The sequence below is a fragment of the Natator depressus genome, chromosome 3 (assembly GCF_965152275.1).
Source record: "Natator depressus isolate rNatDep1 chromosome 3, rNatDep2.hap1, whole genome shotgun sequence".
In the NCBI taxonomy this organism is placed as follows: domain Eukaryota; kingdom Metazoa; phylum Chordata; order Testudines; family Cheloniidae; genus Natator; species Natator depressus.
This window is the reverse complement of record NC_134236.1, coordinates 159,878,416-159,902,809: the sequence shown is the minus strand read 5'-3', so window position 1 is coordinate 159,902,809 and position 24,394 is coordinate 159,878,416. Positions and strand designations below refer to the sequence as shown.

The 24,394-nt window shown below is 43.7% G+C and overlaps 1 protein-coding gene across 1 annotated transcript in view; it reads left to right on the top strand.

Moving 5' to 3' along the window:
* The window catches only part of DNAH14 (dynein axonemal heavy chain 14), a 467,695-nt gene that overhangs the window by 141,119 nt on the left and 302,182 nt on the right, over window positions 1-24,394 (top strand). Inside the window, 4 exon segments of the mRNA XM_074947623.1 lie at window positions 9,844-9,918; window positions 20,789-20,876; window positions 21,689-21,939; window positions 23,267-23,498. Coding sequence (XP_074803724.1) covers window positions 9,844-9,918; window positions 20,789-20,876; window positions 21,689-21,939; window positions 23,267-23,498 — 646 coding nt within the window.

Here is a 24,394-nt window from a genome sequence, read left to right as displayed (position 1 = left end):
GTCCCAAGTGACTTCTGTGGCTTTTCTGGCTAACATGCCCATATTGGACATTTACAAAGGGGCAACTTGGTGATTGTCACACATTTACCTCTCTTTACATTATCTCTCAGCTATGTAGACACTATGCTGAATTTGGATGAGTGGGCCTCCAATCCCTGTTCAAAGAGACTCTCAACCCACCTCCAGTTGGGACTGCTTGTGAGTCACCTACAATGGAATGGACATGTGCTATCACGTGTAGAAGAAGAAATGGTTACTAATCTTTCGGAACTGTTCTTATAGATGTCTTGCACATGTCCATTCCATAACCTGTCCTCCTTTCCTTTTCTATTGGAGTCTTTCCAGTAGAAAGGAACTGAGGAGGGTCAGAGGAGACTTGACCCTTTATGCCTGCGAGCAGCAGCAGAGGGCTCTCATGCCACCCTAATGGGTAGCACTAAGGGAAAAACTATCCTACAACTGTGCACTGGAACACAACACTTATAGTGGAATGGACATGTGCAACACATCTTTAACAACAATAATTAAGGTTAGAAACCGTTTTTCCACTCTTCTCTGTTTTCCAGAGGTGGTTCAGTGTCGTATCACAGAGTGTGCTGGCCATGCCCTCTTTTTTGGTTTGCTGCCAGAATTTCTGCATGTAGTGACAGTTTATAGTGCTCCCAAACATTTCCTTTGCCAGCTTTAGTTTAATATATATTTTTAGTCATTAGTGAGCAACCTTTACTTTTCTTCCTCCTTCCTCTTAGATTGGGTATTTAGCACCATGGTGGTTTATAGCCACCCAGATCTGCCCCTGCAGTGCCTCCCTTCTGGGACTACTCCACCATGGCTGAGTTTTCCTGAAAATACTGGACTAAATCAAAGCAGTGGTTCGTATATGAAGAAATGTTTACAGGCTCATCTCAAGGCAAATTATGCGCTGCCTGTTTACAACCACCTGATTCTCATGCTGCCAGGGTATGGAGCTCAGAGTTGGGTTGGCATGTTGGGGCACTCCTTCCCTAGAGGACTCATGACTCCAGTGCAGAAAAGCCCAATCAGGATCTCCTGAACTTCTTGGGTAGAGGGCCCAAGGATAAGGAGGAGACCATCTTACCAGCTCAGAGGGTAAGCACTGTGACTAACCTGAACCACACACCATTTCCCCCCCTAAATACCGAAGTGGGTTTCATCTCATTGGGGAAAGAAGGAAGGCTCCAACACAGCTCCCCTTCACAACAAAAATCAGGGATCCTATCATACAGGCAGAGGAACTATGACCCTAAGGGTGAGGACACAGAGAGAAACATACCTAGGGCGCTCAACATTTATGATGTAAAGAGCCACAAGAGACCCTGACCTGGCTACAGCTGGGCAGCAACTTCTGAAAAACAGGCAAAAAGAGCCAGAAAACAAAAAGACAAAGGGAAAGGAAAAAATATAAAAAATGTATATCTGATTCAGTGTCTCTTTTTTACTGAGGAAGGTGAGGTCTTCAGTTCAGATTTCTGAGCAGGACATTGGAAAATGCATCAAAGGATTTTCCGCCCTGACAGATTTAATACTAGTCACAGAAAGGTTGCATCTCCCACCTAGAGCAGATACCCAATAAGAAGGTCAAGGGCAAATGCCCATCAGCCAAATCAGTGACGAAGACCCCAGTCCTGCTGCACCCTTCCTATGAGGACATGATCTGGGATCAGTAGGAATACTCTTGTCAGGGTAAATGCATTAGCAGGTATGCACTTAGATTCCATAAGATGCAAGAGCCAAAAAATGCCAACACAGAAGTATCAAAAGTAGATCCTGTAGGTGGCATCTTTAGCTAAAGATCACATAATCCTATCAGAAAGGGATTTCTTGATAGCAAGATGGAAGTCAAAGAAGGTATTTTGAGGCTTTCTAGGCTGCCTTCAGAGTTCCCTGGCCACTACGTGTTTTGCAAGAACCACAGTATTCTTGCTGAATGACCAACCCTGGATGACAAGGACCAACCTGACTTCAGGTCTAACTTAAAGAAAGTATTCTAGCAACAGACTTCATGGCATATGTGTCTCATTGAATGCAATTTGATTCTCAGCCAGGGCCATGTTATCAGCTCAGCAGCGGGGCACCACATTTGACTATATCCTTGGGTGGCACAGGTGCACACCAAACAAGTGTTGTGCTCATCCAGATTCACAAGCTCTCCACTATTTGGAGATAAATTTAATAAGACAGTGGTATACAGTGCATGCAAACTGTAGCAATCCCTCCCTTTCCCATGTGGTGCCTCAAAAGGGACGACAAGTGCAGAAATGTTCCTTTCATCCATCCTTTTCATAAAAATACCAAAGGAAAGATAGCAGGTATGTGAAGGGAAAACCCTTTAGCCATGGATCAAGTGGCAAAACCAGAGGTGGTAGCAACACCTCTAAGGACTCACCTATGAGTCTGTGCCCCTAACCACATCTGAATCTAGGAGGCAGAGTGTCCCACTCTTCTAATGGATGGCATCTGTCCATCACTGACAAGTGGATGAAAGCGGTAGTAAGTTTTGGTTACTCCCTTGAACTAAGGGCCCCGCTGCACCACTCCTTCATCCAGTCACCCATCTCAAGCACTCTTATCAAATGCAAGCTAGTACTGAATGAAATCGGTCGCCTTCTGGACAGAAGAGCAATAGAATTGCTACCCTCAGAAGAAAGGTTCTTAGGGCTATATTCCATATTCTTTATTATCCAGAAATGTGTAGTATGAGTTAGTCGTCTTGGACCTAACACCACTCTACAAATGAAGAAAATGAAATGGTGGATGCAAACTTAGCCTCAATGGTAGAATCCCTGTCAAAAGGGGATTTCCTTGTCTCAATGGACCTAGGAGACGCATAAGCGCATTCTCGTATGTCCATGTCACTGCTGTTTACTGAAATTTGTGTATGGCACAGCTGACCACCAGTACAAAACACTGCCATCCTTTTTGTCAGCGCCCAAAGTTTCTATCAAGATGCTGGTGGAGGTCATAGCTCAACTTTGGTCCCAGGCTTTCATCTGTATCCTTTCCTGGAGGACATTTTGATCAGTGCTCCAACCAAAGAACCAGTACACAGCACCACAAGTTGGACACTTCAAGCATGCTGTTTTGTGATAAACATGAAAGGAAAGCTCCGATTCCTTTCACAAAGATAGCTCACCTAGAAGTGGATATAGACTCTTCTATGGCTGTAGTCTGTCCTTTACTGAACAGGTTTGAGAAAATCCAAAAGCTTAGATCTGTGTTTGTAAGGAACACAAGGCCGTCCATATCTCAGTGTCTCCAACTACTGGGCCTTCTGGTTTTGTGTATAGGAACCACCCCCTGGGGAAGATCCCATATCATTTTCTCTAGAAGTTCCTTCTCAAGGTTTGAAACCACTTACTGGAATGCATGCAGTATCAGGTGCTGGTCCCAAACCAGGTTCTGGACTCCCTCAGATGGTGGACAATCCTAGAAAATGTCTGTAAGGGTCTTTCCATATGCCGTACAGACCCACAGCTACTCACAACAGATACCAACCTAATGGGTGCAGTGCACATCACAGACACAGAATAATGCATGGCACATAGGACTCTAAAGAAAGGAGCCAGAGCAACAAGCTTGTGGAACTTAGAGTGGTTGAAGTTAACCCTAAGAAAGTTCTAGAGTCACCTCAAGGGCAACAACATTCTGGTCCTGTTCTACATCACTACCATAGTGGCATACTTCAACAACCAAAGGGGAATTTGGACCTCAGCTCTACATTCAGAAGTAATAGAAATAATGGAATGGATGGGGAAAAACCTCTCTTCCATGAGAGCAATACCCATAAACTGAAGCATAAGAAAGACTGGCTTGTTCAGCAGATGTGTAGTCAACACAGTGTAGTCAGTTTGAATCTGAAAGTCTTGAACTTGGTCTCTCAGTAATATGCCCTCTTAGCACTTGGTCTGTTTGCTAATTCCAATAACACAAAGCAGCCAGTGTACTTCACCAGGGGAGCATAGCCCATGTCTGTGGGGATGGATGCTCTCCCACACAGATGACCAAAAAGTCTGCTTTGTGCATTTCCACCTCCTCTACCTATGGGGAAATGGATCTAGAAGATAAGGAAAGAGGAAGCAAAAGTGGTCACAACAGTGGCTGAGGAGACTATGTTTTTCAGATCTGGTAGGCTTAGCGTTGGAACTCCTGCTGCATCTGCCAGTGAGACTGGACATCCTCTACTACGGTCCCATCCTCCATCCAGACCATTTCCAACTGACAACATAGCTTTTGAAAGTGAAGAATTGATTGCCCTTGGACTGTCCAACTAAGTGATTGGAACTCTACTGTCCTCCACACAGCCTTCAATACGAAAGGCCTACTCCTGCATCTGGTTTAGGTTTAGCTCATGATGTCACAAAAACAACAAAACCTCGCAGGTCTCTAGTATTCCAGTTATTCTGGTTTTTCTGCAGGACAGTGTGTACAGGGGGTCTTCAGTCCGACACCATAGCACACCAAGTAGCCATAAGTAGCATCTTACATGAATGGCCCTCATACTTTTTGGCAGAGAATCCTCAAATCTCAAGATTTTTCAGAGTAGTCAGACTGGCTAGACAGACTTATGATCATACCAGTCTTTCCTAAATGGGTTCTGTTGCTGGAGCTAAGAGACCAGACCATTCACCCTTTTGAACCCCCTGACATTGGTCACATGTTCTGTCTATTGATTAAATCCTATTTCCTGGTTGCTGTCACATATGGATGGCATATTTGCCAAGAGACAAATTTTAATTTTTATATATATGGAGGATGGGTCCATCAATTGTTGTTAGCCAAGATGGTCTGGATGACAGGGAATAGATCACCTGATAAATTGACCTATTCTGTTCGCTCTTTCTGAAGCATCTGGTACCAGCCACTGTTGGAAGACATGATTCTGGGCTAGATGGACCATTGGTCTGACCCAGTATGGCCATTCTTATGTTCTTATGTACTGTTTGCGGGCCAGTTAGTCTACCATACATAGTTTACTGGTTGATATTGAATTTTTTGTAAATAATCATATTCTGAGAGATTCTACACAGATTTAGAATGATCTTTAGGCTGAAAGCAAGAGAAGAGGGCTTGGCCAGTATGAGCTGTGCTGCAACACTGAACTGCAAACAGGAGGGGGAATAGCTCGTACACTCTCAGAATTGTGGGAGACATTGCTAGCGGAAAGGAAGTTATGTGGTAATAAATTTCCCATTCTTTGGTAAATGTGTAGTTAAGACACAACTACTATGAAAGGCATGATTGCTTATTCAAAATTTTAAAGCTAAATAATCTACAAACTAAGGCCCCAACTCTGCAAACATTCATGTGTGCGCTGAAATCAGTGGGTTAAAATATTTTTTTCCATAAATGTAAAGTATCTTTGACTGTGAGAAGTTTTTTAAAGAATCTAATTTATATTTTGTCTGAATCTCTCCAGCATTACTTACAACAGATCATTTTTTCTATTAGGTGTCTATAAAATAGGGATAATAATCCCACTTTTGTTAAGAATTTTGAAATCTATAGATGAAAAAAAAGCACTACATACTGTAAGTGCTAAATATTATATTTTAATTTTTGAAGGCTCTTAGTTATTTCTCTAATTGTACTTACCCAAAATAGAGATGCACACTAATTCTCTCTTCCACTTGTGTTATTCTCTAGAACAGTTTCGCTTATGTTTTACATGATTAGCATGCCATTTATGGAGCTATAAAGCATAAATATGGTATTAATCATTTATGAAATGCATACATTGCTACCTCAGTTTTTGAATCTTAAATAAAAAAGTGATAATGAAGCCAGATAACAAAATTGGACAAATTATTAAGAATGTTAATGTCAGAGCAGGGGCTTAAAAAAGAACAGTGTACTGATTAACAATATAAAAAGGTGCACAGTATGGAAGGGAGCAGCAAAATTGCATTACACAACCTGAAAATTGGAATATGGCTGTTAGGGATTTTCAAACAATATGTTAGAGCTATATTGGAACATTAAAAACAACAGATATTAAGCTTATTAAATCTACTGATTGGTCACAAAATAAATAAATTATAACTTAGATAGATACACATGTAACAAAGAGAGGTCAGATCCTTAGTGAAGATTTGGCCCAAGATGTTTAAGGAGTGACTACTGCTATGGGGAAATAGACTATGAATGAAGGAGAAGATCTGCCATATAAATGTCAATAATTGGTAACTTATCTTTTATTGGAAAAAGAATGTGTTTCATTGGATTCAGAAATGTACATAAAACCTAAAGGTTTTATTTCCCAAGTGATTGTTCACATGGATTGCACTCTTGGTGCACATATACCCCATGCATGCAAGATTGGATTGTTTTGGCCAGCAGTATCTGTTGGAGAGGGACATTTTTGAACAATGTACCATACATTGTTTCTTCTCTAAGTGGACTCAAAAAAGCTAGAGAAGCTCTCCTGAAATTGTTCCTCCTTGAGTGCGCTATGGAATCCTCTTCAGACACCAAAGGAAGGATGCAGCTAGACCTCAGTCCTACAATCAGTCTTGCTCCACAAGTGGCCTGTGAGCTGAGATTCTACCCTGTGTTCTCAGGATCCATTGACCAAGAGACCCCGTCCTCCTCCATTATGGCTTTGATGACCTCTTATGGGTGGGAAAGAGCACCAGTCCAGAACTGAGCTGAGACATAGATCATCCTCTCCAGTGTGTATTGAATCAAGGCACAAGACTTGTAGTTCACAGCTCCGTGGCGGAAGGGCATCTAATAGCCTGAGAAGAGTCCAAAGAGCACCAGAAGTAGCCGTTAAATCAGAGTACCATGTATCTTCCAGTACCGATCCTTCAGCACTTGACATCTCATTACCCAACGTTCAGTAGACTGTGCTTCTGTACAGGAGGAAGAAAGTGGTGAGTAATAAAATCTTCCAGGGGAAGAATCAACTTGTGTCTAGTGTCACGACTGCGAACTCATCCTCTACTGACAAGACAGTAAATCCCTGGATTTATTCATTCAACTTCATTCAGCAGTTTAAAGGTGTTCCACCAGAATTTGATCAAGCTCATGGCAGACACTCCGAATATATCTCTGTAAGTGGTTCAGGACAAACTTCACAAACTCCTGGACACTTTGCACCCTTCCATGCCTGGCAGGCTCAGGAGCTCCCTAAATGAGGAACTGTTGTAACGTGTGAAAGATCTGTGGCACACCCCAGAGTCCATTCTGATCACATCGAAGTGAGCTGACAAGAGGTACCAAGTGCCTGCCACAGGATGTGAGTACTTTTATTCCAACCCAGTACCACAGTTGCTTGTGGTAGCTGCTATCCAAGATAGGTTGAAGCAGTAGGGGCCTCCCAAATCTATACTGAGGGAGAGAGACCCAAAGATATTGGACCTATTCTCACACACAGTGTTTTCATCTGCCAGCCTCTAGATGTGTGGCTCAATGTCAAGTTCTTCTGTCCAAATAAAAATTATTTGAATTGGGACAAACTGCCACAAAAACACCAACAGGAACTAAAGACCCATCATGTCTGAAGAAGAGCTGATAACCTACACTTTCTTACAGGCTACACACACTGTGTCCGACCCAGTGATGCATGCTATGGCTACATCTGTGGCCATGATGGGAAGACCTTCCTGGCTCCAATCTTTAGGGATTCACAGGGAGGTCCAAACATCAAAGAAGGACCTTCTCTTTAACATTTTAATTAAAACAAGGGTGAGGATCTCCATTTCTTAAAGGACTGTAGCGCACCTCTGTGTTCTCATGGCTTCTATGTGTTCTCATGGCTTTCTCTTTCCCAAGGAGAAAACAAGACCACAGACTTCCTTCATGCAGTGTTCCTCCTCTTCTTCTTAGCCTCAAAGGACCTCGGAGCCATCAAGAAAGAAGAAGTTCCACTGACAATCCTCTGCCTCTTCCTCTACTGCTGCACATTCTGCGGTTTCCCCCAGCTAGCAGTTTTGATACCAGTATTGAGAGTCTGATGGATCCTCCAGAGGATCTTCTTCCTTTTACTCTGTTTTATCCATCACCAATTTCACAAAGCCTGAACTTGGATCATGTTATACCAGTGGACCCAGAAAAATTTAAATAAGGGGTATTCTATCCAATTCCACTTCCTTCCTCATGCTTCCCCCTACCCTCCCCATCTCAAGAAATAGACTCTTTCTACAAATGGGAGCTGTGGAAGAAGTGCCCTTACAGTTCAGAGGTATTGGGTTTTATTCCCATTATTTTCTTATCCAGGAGAAGAAAGGAGGGAGATTGGTGTTCCATTCAGGACTTTGAAGTTACAATAAATTAATCTGTTGTTTCAACTTCAGGATGATGATTCTGGCCTCCTTAATTTCCTCATTAGATCCTCAAGACTGGTTTGTGATGCTCAACCTGCAAGACTTCTACTTTCACATATCCATTCATCTGTCCCACAGGAAATACTTCAGATTCTTAGTAGGAATATCTCACTACAGTACAGGGTCCTGCCCTTTCATCTTTCCATGGCACAAGGGTGTTCACTAAGGGCTTGGCTCTCATGACAAGTTATCTAAGGAGACAAAGGATCCAGATCAGCCCATACCTCGCCTAACAGGCTGATCCAGATCCCAAATGGTGACCAACTCAGACTTTTGGGACATATATCCTCATGCCCTATGTGATGCAGTTAGCCAGACTTCACCTACACTGCATGCAAGAGTGTTTGAAATCAGTGTATATATGAGGAAGACATCCAATGGGCATAGAGGTCATGTCCCAGAAGTTCTCTCCTAGTTAAACTGGTGGGGAAAAGTATGCAGTGGGGTACCCTTCTCTGCACCTTTGCCTTTCAAGTCTCTGGTGCCAGACCCCTCCATTCAGCAATGGGGAGCTCAGCTAGATCACCTTTAAATCCAGGTCCTGTGTTCCCCTCTGGAAGCTTGTCTCCACATAATTATCCTACCTCTCAGAGCCATTCACTTGGCATGCCAGGCATTCCTGCTGCTACTTTACAAATGCTGACATATTATATCAGACAAGGGGAAGCAAGAGGCCATTCAGCAATGGAGCTGGCGCTTTCTGAGTCAAATCACACCAGCAGCTCTGCACCTTCCAGGCCTTCAGAACACTTTGACCAGGACAAGCTGGCTAATGATGGACAGACATGTGAGATGGGTTTAAAATTGTTTGCTGCAACATTATTAATTAAACGTTGGGGAGGGACACTATATTGCCCGCCCTAGCTCTCACATACCAAACATTTAATTGGTTCCAGTGCAGGTTACAAAGCTTCTAGCACAAGCCAAACAACAACTGTTTTGGAAGAAGTGTCAGAAAAGTCAAAACATACCGTAAATTCATGGTTTATAACACTTTGCCTTTCAATAAATGTTGCATTGACCAACTTATAGGGTGATGTGGTCCCACTGGATACCACCTGCCAAAATAATCCAATCTTGGGGCGGGGTGCATGCGCACCAAGAGTGGAATAGATATGAACAAGTCACAAAGAACTAGAGTTACTTTAAGGTAATTAACCATTCTTTTCTGGATGAGATCCTTCATGCATTATACAAGGGGTCTAAGCCCACAATCCCCATGGAGACTAAATTTCCATTGATTTCTTTGGGAGTTATGCACATGAACGAGCTGCAGAATCAGGGCCTGAGGAGTCTGTAACTCCTGGAGAAAGACAGTGATTCCAAGGAGAGGAAATGTTTTCTCACACACTGGATGACGCTCAAGTGTGTAGAATTGAGAAATAAGAGGTGCAGTAGAACTCCTTATCCCTACAATTGAAATAAAGTTCTAAGAATATGAAATTAAAATGTTCAGTTGTTTTCAGTAAGTACTGACATTTCAAATTCTACATTACAGGATTATTCGTGTTAGAGGCCCTGTTGAGCAGTGGCTAGGAAATGTAGAGAGCAGCATGTTTGATATGGTAAAAAAGTAAGTATATATTTCCCATTGAATAAAAAATTCTCTATTACAGTCATTTGTGTTATATATTTATTTGTATTTGTGGTAGCATCCAGAGGTTTCAATCATGATTGGGATTCCATTGACCTAGATGCTGTATAAACACACAGTAGGAGATAGATAGTCTCTGCCCCCAAAGAGCTTACTTGAACAAGAGACTTACAATTATATTTAAAAAAAACCAAGCAACTGCATACCATAAACACTCTTATCTAGAGCTAAATGAAAACTGACAATGTACAGAATTTCAGGCTTATGTTTGGTAGCATTGGCATGTATCATTTGAGATAACCAGACTAGTCTTTTCAAGACAGCAGAGCATGATTTCACTGCTCTTGGAGCATATTTTATGTGCAATTCCAGTTGAAGATGGGGGATGGTTCTCAATAGTCTAATCACATATTAAACAGCAAACAAAATTGTACTAACACTTCTGAAAAAAACAATTGTGCAGATGGTTTAGGTGTGTAATTTTCAGTCCCAACAAACCTCATTTCTTTCCACTTCATGTACACTTGAAGCATTATTCTGTCTTGTTTTGATTCTGAATTATCCTCTTCTCCTTATATAAGCTTTATTCTCAGGAGCAATCGGTAGCATGCCCCTCCCCAAACATCTGTCTCTGAACAGACGTCGCACCCCTTTGACCTCAGCTCAGGTCTCCCTTAAGAGGCGGAAGACTTTAGAGAATTCAGGGAAAGCTCCAAAGAAGAGGAACGTGGTCTCCCATCATAAGGAGACAGCTTCCAAAAGGCCCCGATCTTCCACTAAATTTCCAGCGTTGGAGGCCTCAACCTCTCAACTTGGTACCATGGAAGCAATGAACTCTTCCTCCAGTACCAGCAGAGCCAGAAGATCCGGGAGTGTTTCAGAGAATATGGCTCCAGCAGGCCCATGTACCATGAAAAACAGGATGCCCAGGACATACACTTCTGTAGAATGGCACAGTATACATCAGACTTACCATCGATGCCTTCTCCCTCTGACAAAATTGAAGCACCAGACACCTGAAGCCTCAGCACCTACCTGCTCCAGATCAACAGTACTATCCACCTCAACTGCTGCATTGGTACTGATCCACTCCATACCACAGGAATACCACTACTCCAGGGACTTATCAGATTTAGATGAGCTGGAGTCCCCACTGTTTATGGGTACCAAACAACTCTTGGTACCAAGATCCCAGTCTCTGGATTACCATTGCTTCCCAGTATTGCAAGATTCTCTGCCTTTTTTACTGGGGCCCCCGGCTTTGGAGGATATTGAGAAGGATGATGGATATAGTCAGTCTCCTATTATTGGTGCATAGTGGGACAGAACGCCATACTTTGACAGCCATACTTTGACAGGTCCACAACAGGAACAGTAGAATCACTTCTGGGTGCCCCCCTTTCTTCCGTATGGCCTCCCCCTCCCCCCAGGGGCCCATACAAGGTCCTTGGCAGCATATCGGCAGCAATTTGCCAAATTCCAGCTCCATTACACCAAAAGGCTAGGGTTATACAGTCTCCCCATCAAACCCCCTTCATGAGAAGATCTCTGAAGAACAGGAGAATACAGTGGATAAGGAGGCTGTGACGGGTTCCCCCTAGGTGCCACCCGGAACTGGGGTACCACTGAGCCCCCTGACCCACCAGCCTGGGCTCCCTCTCACACTGTACTGGTGTGACAAGTTACAAAACCCTCCAGCCTGCACTATCACCAGCATACATACAGGTAGGGACACACCCAGCTGCAGTTACAAGCAGCTCTCTGACCAGCCCCTGCATGGGAAAGCTACTCCCAGCTCCTCAGGCACGCACCCCCTCTGGAGTAAAACCCCAGAATTATACCGTCTTGTGCTGCACAGAGAACTGTACAGCATAAGCTCATAAAATTCACCCCCCCTTCAATCTGCCCCTGAGTTATGATTCCCCAGCTGTACAGATACATAATCAATATTCATAACTTCAGATACAAAAATACATTCATACAAATAGGATAACCATATTTGGCAAATCATAACTTTTTCAATGACCTCTTACATGATTTATCTTGCATGAAATACATCATAACTATGTCATAATCATATTATCATAATATCACTATGAAGAACATGGGGTGCAGTATCACAGAGGCTACCCCTCAAACTCCTATTTCATCCTCATTTCCAGACAAGGCAGTCATGCCTCCACCACCATTGATGACCAACAATTTTTGCCAGTTCCAGGATCTTGTGGAGAGGTTGGTTGACAGCCTTCAGATGTCTTTTGCAGAAGCTAAAGACTCACAACACAAGCCCCTGGACCTTCTGTCGTTGGCAACATCCACCTGGGTTGCACTACCCGGGAAGCATCCCTAAGTGCAGCAAAGACTGTGTGGCTAACTTCTGCCACCCCATCTCACCAACTTGCAAACCGGCAGATAAGAAATACCATGTTCCTCCCAGGGACTCAGAATTTTTGTTCTCCCCCAACCCCTACAGACTTAATTCTCTTGTAGTGGATACTGTAAGTGAGAGGGGTAAACAGCTACCAGGTCTGTCTCCTATGATAAGAACCAGAAGAAGTTAGACCTTTTTAGACAAAAGGATTACTCATTCATATTCGTCCCATTTTGGATCGTAAACTGTCAGGCGATCATGGGCAAGTATGACTTCATGAATTACAACACTTTCAGACCATCTTTGTGAAGGGTCAATTATTAGCCAGAACATCTCTCCAAGCCTCCTTAGATACTGAAGATGACCATGCCAAATCCCTCTCCACAGCGGTTGTTATGGATAGGGCGTCATATCTCTAGCGTTTGAGGTTCATGAGAGAGTTTCAGAATACTTTTGAGGATCTCCAGTTTGATGGTCAAAAGTTCTTATCTGGAACTACAGATGAGTCCCTAGATACACTGAAGAAATCCAGGGTCATGTTGAGATCTCTGTTATATACACCCCTATGAACAAAAGGAGATTTAGCAGGTCTCAAACTGCCCGCACCTTTCCCAGTTCTCTTGATTTTACAGAGCCACTGAACCCGCTAGAAAGAGACAAAGATTCCAGAGGAAGAGAGCTCATCACCCTCCTTCAGCAAGTACCCACTTGTCCCTGAAACAACCATTAGGATGAGTTGATCGAGGGTTCAATTCCTCCCTCACCTATAGCTTGCAAGCTACAAACTTTTGCCCATCTTCCCAATTTTGGTGACCACCTTTCCCATTTCCAACAGGCTTGGTGGCATATTGCAACAGACAAGTCGGTCATGGAGGTTATAACATTAGGCTACACTATCCCTTCCCTCCCTACCTCCTGCAGCCCTTCTCCATCCCTCTACAGGGACCCCTCTCATGAGACTATACTGGTTTGAGAAATGCATTCTCTCCTTCAGTTAGGAGCAATAGAAATGATCCCATTTTCTCACAAGGTGAAAGGGTTTAACTCAAAGTATTTTCTCATGCCAAAGGACAGAGGGTGGTGACTGAGCTTAGATCTGAGACGGCTGAACAAATTTGTAAAGTCACAGCAGTCAGGATGGTGATGCTGGGAGCTATAATTCCTTCCTCGATCTACAGGATGCCTATTTCTCTATATATTTCCATTTCCACACACTGGAAATACCTACATTTTACTATGGGCTGGGAGCCTTTTCAATATTGAATACTTCCCTTCGGTCTCTCTTCAGCTCCAAAGGAATTCTCAAAAGTTCTGGAGGTAGTAGCTGCTTACCTCTGCTGAGAGGCAATTTTAGTTTTCCTGTATCTTGACAACTGGCTGCTCAAGGGCCAATCTTGGAAAGCTGTACTGACTTCCATCCAGACAGCCCTTTCTCTCTTCCAGGAATTGGGTCTCCAGCGAAACAAAAAAAATCCATGTTAATCCCTGTATGGAGAATATAGTTAATGGGGCTGCACTTGAATTATTGTGCAGCCAGGGCCTCTCTTACCATAGACAGATTCATAACTTTGGCAAATTTGATCAGGATAATTCAATGCAGTTTCCAAACTACAATGAGGAGCTGTTTACAGCTTCTGGGTTGCGTGGCAGCTTGCGCCTTGACCAAGTATGCAAGACTATGCCTGTCATGCTGCAGATCCTTCAGAAGGATCAATTCCTTGATCAGAGACAACTTGGACAAACAGGTCATGGTTCCCTCCAGGTGAAGAACTCTTTAGACTGGTGGAAAAATCAACTCAGTGTCTGTGCAGGCATCCCTTTCATCCACCCAATTCCAACAGTAACTGTGACAATGGACACATCACTGTTAGGGTGAGAAGCACATTTCAGTACCCTCACAACTCAGGGCAGATGGTCACCTCAGGAAAACTGTCTCCATATCAATCTGTTGGAACTCAGGGCAACCTGAAATGACTGCCTTCAATTTTTACCCCTCATCAAGGGCAGATCAGTCAGGATCATGACAGACAATGTAGCTTGCATGTTCTATGTCATGTCAAGAAACAAGGAGGAGCAAGAGTCCCCTCCCTGTGTACCAAAGCTATAAAGCTATGGAACTGGTGTTATAGCTCATCAGATTCAGATCTCAGCCTTTTACCTTCCTGGAGTCCCTGTCACAGCCAATATGTTCAGCAGGCACTTCTCCTAAGACTACAAAATGTGAGTTGGACTCTCAAAGTCTTTATGGGCTAATTCCAAAGGTGGGGACTTCCACAAGTTGACCTATTCGCCACATTCAGCAACGAGAAGTGCCCTCAATCTGCTCAAGAGGAGCTCTAGGTTGCCAGTCTTTGGGGGATGCTTTTCTCTTTCCCTGGACCAAGGGACTTTTCTTTGCATACCCTCCAATGACACTAATACTAAGAGTGAGGAACAAGATCAGACAGGACACGGCAAGGATTATCCTTATAGTACTGAACTGGACAAAACAGGCTTGGTATCCTTATCTGCTTCATCTGCATGTCCAACCAATGTTCAAGCTTCTGATCATCTTTCATCTTCTCTCCCAGGATGCCACTTGTGTGCTTCACCCCAACCTCCATCTCCATGGCTGCTAGATGGCTCATTGGATTGGAATGCACCTGCTCGACAGGTATAACTGAACAGTAGAAGAGAGTCAACTCAGATTACTTAACTTCAGAAATGGAAAAGGTTCAATATCTGGTGTCACTGTCAGCATCTTGTGACTGAATCCGCTTCAGCCATCTTGGATTACCTTCTGGACTTAAAGAAGAGGAGGTTACTCACCCTGAGCAGTAACTCTGTTTTTTTGAGATGTATGTTCCTATGCATACTCCATTACCTGCCCTCCTTCCCCTTTGCTTCGGACTGTTCCTTTTTGGACATTCTGATAGAGAAGAAACTTGAGGGTGGTTCGCCCATGCAGCCCAGTGTGCAGCACAAAGTTGTACAGAGTACATATGCAGGCTGAACGGACACTGCTAATGTAAAATTTCTGATCAGGGGCTCAAGAGGCGCATGCGTAGCTGAAGACGAGCACCTTCGACACATCTCAGAGAACCACAGTTACTGCGCAAGGTGAGTAATCATAGAATCATAGGGCTAGAAGGCAGAACAAGGGTCATCTAATATTACTCCCTGCCAAGATGCAGGATTTGTTGTGTCTAAACCATCCAAGTCAGATAACTATCCAGCCTCCTTTTGAAAACCTCCAGTGAAGAAGCTTTCACAATGTCCCTAGGCAGTTTTTTCCACTGTCCTACTGTTCTTACAGTTAGGAAGTTTTTCGTCAAGTAATGACCCTATGAGTGCTCAACTGTAGGTGCACTTGTGTCCCTGCACTGCTGATCGGAGAACTTCGGTAACAGTGTCTGTTAGGCCTGCACATGCGCTGCCTCTGTTTGTGTTGCACCATGAGGCTAGTCAGAGCACGTGGGCTAACCTCCCTCAGATCCTTCTCAACCTTCTCAAGCCATTAGCAGTCCATTAAGACTCATGCTTTATTTTACATACCTATAGTTAGAAAATAACTACAACTGGAACTATAACTAGGAGACTCTTATTTTACGCTTAAAAATCCAAAAAAAAAAGACTTTAATTTCTTTCCTGGTCTTCTCTCTCTTTTCCCCCCAGCAGGGTATGCTCGGTGCATCGGTCTTCAAAAAACGCCTCACTTGTAAAGAGGCAATCCCAGTTGTGGATAAGCACTCTCAGTGCATTTTCTGCCTTGGAGAAGGCCAATCCAGTAGAAGTGTGGTCTTTGCCAACAACTCCAGCCAAGATCCCTTAAGGACAGAGATCTTCTGGAAGGTCATCTTCATGGAGGTTGCTCTCCAGCCCAAATCACCTGGCAGATGTGAATCTTCCCCAAGCCCTCTACATCTAAGGGCTGTGGGTTGAAGAAACAAGCTGCGGACCCCTTTCATAAATCATCTATGAAGAGAGCAGGACGTCCCCACAGTGAGCTCCGAGATAGCTGTAAGCGATCTCCATTGCACTTGGTATCTTTGGCACCATCAGCACCAAGACAATCTCAGTCTGGCACCCGTGGCTCATGGAGACTGACAGCAAATGGCATGGCTAGCAGGCCCACGGACCCGACAGGCAACAAGCACTGAGTCATCGGCACCAAAAGACAGGAGTAAGCACTCCTCTTAAAAGATACTCCCGGCATGTGAGTCCACATCAGTTCTGCCAGCTATGGCTGGCCCGGCACTGCCACTGACCCTGGGATGATTGGTACTAGCAGAATCCCACCATTCCAGGGACCTCTGCATGCTAGACGCATCTGGGTCCTCACCTCTTGGGAACTGCACCAAGCATTTACTAAGCACAGGAAGTATCCACACTGTCATGTCATGCCCCTCTCTAGTGAGGCTTCAGCCAGAGAGACAGAGGAGGTAGTGTTGCAGTACTTCTCCCAAGCCCTGTGTGGTACTCACTACCAACAGAGCCCTAGGATATACCCACAGATGGCTCCGCCATCTTCGTACGGCCACTCATGGGCTCCACCACTGGGCTGTATGCCCCCACCACCCAGTAGCCATAATGGGAACCTTGGGTGGCACATTGCCAGCATGCCTCTCGGGCTTCAAGCCTCACCCAAGAGCCATCAAGATACATCTCCTTGCCTGCAGCATCCAGTGCTTCAGAACCTCCACAAGACATAGGGGAACAGGAGGCCAGTACTGAGGAAGAAGTGACACCAAGGACCATGTCCTCCTCCTCTTCGGAAGAAGTCGTCATGGCTCCCCAATCATCTTTAGCAGATGAGTTTCACCTCTTCCAGGAGCTGGATAAGAGAGTGGCAGACACTGTCTGGATACCATTGGAGGAAGTCAAGGACACTCGCTATCAACTCTTTGACATTTTCCACTTTCCTCCTCCTCCAAGACCCAGCAAAAACTGTGTGGCAAACACCATCACCAGTGGCGCCGACCTGCAAGCGAGTGGACAAAAAGTACTATGTCCCTGCCAAGGAATCTGAGTTTCTGTTCTCCCACCCAACTCCATCATGGTGGATGCTGTTAACTCCCATGGCAGACAACACCAGTCAAGGGCTATTCCCTGTTATAGGAATTGGAAGCACCTAGATCTTTTCATTAGAAAAGCTTACGCTTTGGCCACTCTCCAATTCTGTATCGCCAACTAATAGGCCCTCATAGCGAATATGATTACATAAATTATTTAAAACTGAATGACTTTATTGAAAAGATGCCAGAATCACATTGTGACCAATTTAAGGCCATTATAAAGGAGGGCCAATTAGGGTAAAGACATCGCGGCAATCTGTCCTAGATATGGAGGACATAGTGGCTATGGTGACGCAACTTGTGCCATGGCTTCATCTGTTGAGCTTCCTGAAAGAGGGGCGGTCCACTGTTGAGGACCTTCCTTTTGATGGCACAAAGCTTTTTGCTGAAAAGACTGATGCCTCCTATCACATCCTGAAGGACTCCAGGGCACTCTCTGGTCACTGGGTATCTAACACCAGGACAAAAGAGACAATTGAGTCCACAATCCCAGCATCGACCACACATCTCAATCTCAATGCCACTATGAGGCACAAAGCAAGAAAGGGAAATTCCCTACATGCAAACCACCTGGCCCACCATCTTCTTCATCTCAGCCCTCTACATCAAAGCACCATTTTTGATGGGTAGATTGAAGTGCTGTTAAACCACTCCCCCTGAGTGACACAGCCGACCAGTGTTTCACACCCATTTGGCCACCGATTGGTAGCATTCCGCAGTGTCTGGGAATGCATAACGTCGGACCAATGGGTCCTAAAGATTGTTCAAACCAGGTATTTCATCCATTTTGCCTCCCTCCCTCTTCCACAACACCCTTCCCCATCTCTCTTCAGGGACCCTTCTCACGAGAGTTTACTATGACAAGACGTAGATTGTCTCCTCCAGTTAGGAGCCATAGAACCAGTACCTCAACTTCTATGAGGCAAAGAGTTCTACTCTCATTATTTCCTAATATCCAAAAGGAAGGAAGGTTGGAGACCCATACTAGACATCAGCTCTCAACAAGTTTGTCAAGGCTCAACAATTGAAGATAGTAAGTTTAGAAACTATCATTTCAGTGTTGGAACAGAGAGACTAGATTTTGGCCCTCAACCTTCAGGACGCTTATTTCTGTATCTCAGTCCTACTGATTCACAGATGATTTCTCAGATTCACTCTGGGACATGACCTCTACCAGGACAGAGTGCTACCCTTCAGGCTATCAATGGCCCCAAGAGTATTTTCCAAGGTTCTCTGAGTGGTGGCCACTCACTTAAGTTCCCAAGGGATAATGATCTACTTGTACCTGGATGATTGTCTCCAAGTCACCAAATCTATGATGCACTTGTTTACAGAACTGGGCCTACAGATCAACACCCAGAAGTCAACCCTCACTCCAGGGCAATGCCTGGAATTCATAGGGGCTGACCTTGACTTGTTACAGGCAAGAGGGCTCTTGCCTCAACACAGGTTTCTATGCTTAGTCATGCTCATGGAGACTATTCAGAACAGCCCATAAATATCAGCTAGACTCTGCCTCCACCTCTTGGGTCACAGAAAGAACGGTGGTGGGTCTTCACATGTGATGCCTCCAAATGTAATTTAGTTTGGTCTACAGACCAAACAGGGACAGACTGGACAAATCTCACCAAGATCAAAAACTCCTTAGACTTGTGGAAGGACCCAGCTGACATTTGCAAAGGGATCCTCTTCTTGCAAACCTCACCATCATTGTTCCTCACCGCCGATGTATCACTCATAGGGTGGGGTGTGCCTCTGAATGGCCTCATGGCACAAGGCAAGTGGTCATCAATGGTGATGTCCCTTCACATCCATCTCCTCAAGCTAAGAGCTGTCAGAAGTGCCTGTGCCCATTTCCTCCCACTGATCACAGGATCACACACAAAGATCCTAACAGACAGCATAGCCTGTATGTACTACATCAATTGACAAGCGGGAGCGAGATCGCCCTCCCAATGCGCAGAAGCAATGAGGCTATGGAATTGGTGCATCTCCCACAAAGTTACACTGTCTGCGGCTTACTTCCCGGGCACACAAAACTTGATAGCGGAAAGTCTGTCACAAATTTCCATACAACAGCAAGTGGGAGATACATTCAACAATACTTCACGATGGATTCAGATGATGGTGGACATTGTCCACAGACCTGTTGGCCATTCACATGAATAAGAAATATTCACGCTCCTGCTCCAGAGTGGGAATGAGTCAATATGCCCTGGGCAATGCTCTCCTCATCCCTCGAACAGGGACCTTCTCTACACCTTTTCACCATTACCTCTACTGTTTAAAGTCCTGCTGAAAATAGACAGAGCTCATGTCATCGTGATTGCTCCTACTTGCCCGAGACAGACCTGGTACCCTTACCTGGGACAGCTCAGCTGTGTCTTCACATGGTTTGGGCCTTTGCCCTCTGACTTCCTGAAACATGTAACACCAGTCAGCATTCCTCATGTCTGGGGCAAAGCTTCAAAGGCCAGATATTTTTGGCATAACCAATGTTGGGGAGCTTACATTAACTACAAGTAGAAATTACACAGGAAATTCCTTCAGTAAGCCAGGACCCTGAACACACATTTAACTCTTACTGTCACAAAAGCCCATCCCTCTCTGGTCCATTTCAATATAATAGTCTTTTGAAGTTTACATATCTCCTAAGTCTCACGTCTGTCACAGTCATTATAGGGAATAGTGATGGCAATTAAAATTTCTTGGAATCCCATTTATTTTATACATCTTTTACTATGGATGCCTTCACTCTCAGAGAAGTGGTTTTATTTGAAAGAGGAGTGGTTTTTCTTTTGTAAAATTAGGTAATGTATTGGTCTGATATGGCATCAGTAAGCAGACACTGAAGCAGCAGTGGGATTTGCTTCTGTAGTCTGAGCTGTCATCATCTGGAGGAGGAATTTTTGAAACTGATGTTAAGCACAGATATTGCAATTTGTTTTATGGACAAAATGCTTGCATATGGCATGGTAGTTCTTTTAGGGTCTGTTCTACAAGATGCAAAGCACTTAATGCAAGGTTCTGAGCACCTCATATGACACTGAAGGTGATGAGGACTTTGCATCATTGGGCCCTTGGTGATCTGCTGTAGCATCCAAAAAATATCCAGAATAGCAAAGCCTGGTTTGTCAAAATACTTGCTATATTAGCTAGTGATTATGAAGTCTGCTACAAAATCTTAGTATATGGCAGCATCAGAGGCGACCCATGCCTGTCAATGGGGGGGGGGCAGCAAGTGAGGGCAGCAGCTTCAGCAGTGTTACTGAGCATGCTCACTACAAACCAGCAAATCTGGGGAGGGGAGGCATGTGAGCATGCATGCCCCCCTCCACACATCGCATCTGGGCAGCATAATAATTAACTAATAGTATTTCTGTGATCACCTAATTTTATTTTAATGGTATGACATGTGTTGTAGATTTGTAAATATTGGAGTGGTAGAGTGGAATCAAATGGAATTTAAACAGTGGTTTCTGACTCATCCAGGACAGATTGTACTTCTTGTGGTAAGTATCATTGCCATGGCCACTTGTATTTTGGATTTCTGTTTTAGTGAGAAACTCTGCCTTTAAATATCTAAATCCTATGCTAATAATGCCATATGAATGCAGATTTCTAAATTTCAGTACAAAATGCTTGACTACTTGGTTGATAAGATGATTCTTTAACATAAACCTTTTCATTTCTGCAGGTTTAGTCCTGCTTCTGTACTCTGGTTCTCTGATTATCAGAGGTGGTTGGAGCAATTTAAAAGTTACTTGAGGGTGGGACCATTTTGTATTGCCCAGCAGTCAGGGAAAAAAGAGAAGGGATAGCAGTCTTGACATGAGGGCCTCAAACTTAATAGGGTAAAAATATAGGAATAGTGGGAGGAGGGTAATTTTAAGGGCTGTAACAGAAGCTTACAGAAAAAATAGTTATATGTGAATTACATTTAAATAACATTTATGAATGTGAAAAAATCATTAGTATTTCCAGAGTCAGTTACCTGAAATAAAATACAGAAGAATGTGATCATTTGAGAAGAAGGTTAAGATAAAAAAAATAATCTTTACAGTGTGAAAAGATTATATTTTTTCTCTGTGTTCAGAAGGGAAATATCAAATAAGCATGGGGTTCTGCTACCATTGTTCATCAAAAGCAGCACTTATCTTCATTACTCCATTATTTGTGGAGTAAAGTACTGGTCAATGTAAGGATGTCAGAATCTGGCCCCAAATTATTAAACCAATTTGTGTATTTATGCAACATGTACTTTTGAATTCAAAGAAATAGAAATTGTAGTTAATGCTGCTAGAATAATATTTGCCTTTTTTAGAGCCAAATTATGTTTAACAAGGATTGTACAAGAAGTTTCCAGAGTTCTGATCCAAAAATGGCACTGACAGAAATCCAAGATGAACTAGTCCAACATCTAGAGCAGCTTGCAGAGATGGCATCTGACATTCTTCAGTTTCACAAGCAAACCACACTAGAGGCATTGCTTACTCTGTACATCCATTGTAGGGACATACTTTCCAGTATGATAGATAAACAAATCTTCAAAAGGGAGGATTTTGAGTGGACAAGGTACAAAGTTTTAAAATTATTATAGGTGGGGATGATAGCAACACCTAATTACCTCCCATTATTGGACACTGTTTTCAGTTGTTTATAACTTTGCCAAACTTTAAGCATTAGGGCTGAAATTTTCTATGCTGGGCATTTACTTCAGGCTCGGGGGGGGGGGGGGGGGCTGTTTGTTTGTTTTGAAAATTTTGGCCAAAAAGACTGGCCGTTTCTGGGAATGGACCTGAGGGAAAATGCTTGTTTTCCTATGTTAAAAAATTCTGGTGACCTTTTCTTTGAGAAGCTGTGTCACTCCATACTTTGCAGCAGAGACTTGAAATTTGGCAGAGGAGTAGCCTTTGTGTCAGGGATGTTCCTTTTGCCCACCCAATCAAAAACTGCCTAAATTTGGCCAAATATATATAAAATATAAATTTGGCCTAAATATATGCATTTGAAAAATCACAATTTGCACATGCCCAATAGAGACTTGCTAGAGCCTTTCAACTAAATTCTCCAAATATTCTGTCCATATTGGGCATGTTCCAGTTTGGGGCTTAGCAGGACTTTCCTGACCGTTATAGCTCTGGGTTGCTGCTGGACAGGTTGGGGCCAGGCATCAGAACTGAGAGAGAGAAGCCAGTCACACTCCTGTGCTGTCAGTGCCCCCTCCCACCCTCTCTCTCCTTCCCCGCCCACTGGGCCCATGGAGCGTGAAGAAGGAAGCTGCCTAGTTCTAACGCAGAGGGGACAGGAGCTGGATAAGTAGGTGTTGGGGGAGTAGATTGGGACTGGAAGCCAGGGAGGGAAATGGGAAGGGACTGGCTAGAGAGCACATGAGGAGACTGGGCCTGGCTAAGCCAAGAGACTCAGGCAAGGAGCCAGGTGTGGGGACAACACTGAGATTGGATGAAGAGCCCAATGTTTCAAACATCAGTATGTCAAAGTGCACTACAAAACTTTTAGTATGTGATAGCAGGATCCACAAGACCCAATAGTGCCCGGCAAGCTAGTGTGCTGTACATTAAAACCCTGGTCTGCTGTGTATTAGCTGACCGTGTAAACAAGTCCTCAGAGTTTGTGGTATTTTTACTCATATAGTCAGTATTCCATGTCATTATGATAAAGTGATGCTTTATTTTCAGTACGTAAAATAATTAGCTTTGCTTTCTAAATTTTCTCCTATTTATGATTATTATTTTTTGTTTGACTCTTTCTGCACCTTCAACTCTGTCTAATTTATCCCTGCATTTAAAAAATCCATGTATTTTCCACACAGTGAATAGGTGTGTTGTTAATTCCTTTGTCATTCATTTTACAAGATTCTAATACACAAATATTATTTCAGGCAGTTGCGTTATGAATGGAATGAAATGAACACCACATGTAGGGTAGTTCAAGGTAATGCCTCCTTTATTTATGGCTATGAGTACTTGGGCTGTTCCTCTCGATTGGTTATTACACCGCTTACCGAGCGATGCTGGTTAACCCTTACTGGAGCACTACACTTGAATCTAGGAGGCTGTCCTGCTGGTCCAGCTGGTACAGGAAAAACTGAGACTGTCAAAGACCTGTCAAAAGTAAGTACCATATGCTGATAGGACAGAATAAATCCAGTGCATTTATGACATTTCCTTTTAGAGAAACTATAACCAGTAGTTTTTCTGCTACAAGGCTTCTGTCTGCATTCATCACTAATGGGTAACACATCTCACTTGTAGAATTTGAAGGCAATCTAGTGCTGTTTTTGGAGGTTCCAGGGCTCAGGTCAGACCACCATATCTTCTCCCTCCAACAATGTTGGCAGTTTTGTTTCTCCTTACCATTTTGTTGTATAATTTACATTTTTATTTGTTTTCTTGCAGTAGTCACTTGATTTCAGCTTTTAGCTCCTCTCTCACTTTCCTAAGGTGAAGAATTAATGGACTATTGAGACTCCCACTCTTTGCCTTCTCCAGTACAGTACTTCTTGAGTGTGATCCTACCACCCTCTACTGTGTCAGCAGAGAAACCCTGCAGGCATGAGTCAAGTCCAAGAAGTGTTATGGGCAGCCTTTCAGGAACTTTCAAGGACAAGCTATGCCTTACTCCCACAAATTGCCAATCCCTCGCTCTGCCAGGGAATGGGGCTTTGGGTTAGACAGGTGTGCTGGAGCCTCAGCCCCAGGCTCAGCTCCAAGCAATGAGCCATCATAGAAGGCTTGACCAAGAACAAGACCACAGAGATGAGAACCCCTCACAGCCTGCTAAGGGGTAAATATTGCAAACACTAGAGATTCTCGGTACCAAAAAGACAAAAGCAAATGTGCCCTTAATAAGGCAGCAATTTGTATAGTGAATGAACAAGCAATATAAAAATTGGGGTTTAAGCCCTTTTTCCTTTGCTTTCCCACCCTGAGGAAGAGTTTGCTGGAGCTTTTCTCCTCAAAGAGGCTCTCTTACAGTACTCTAACAAATCCATTGCTCCTCCTCCACT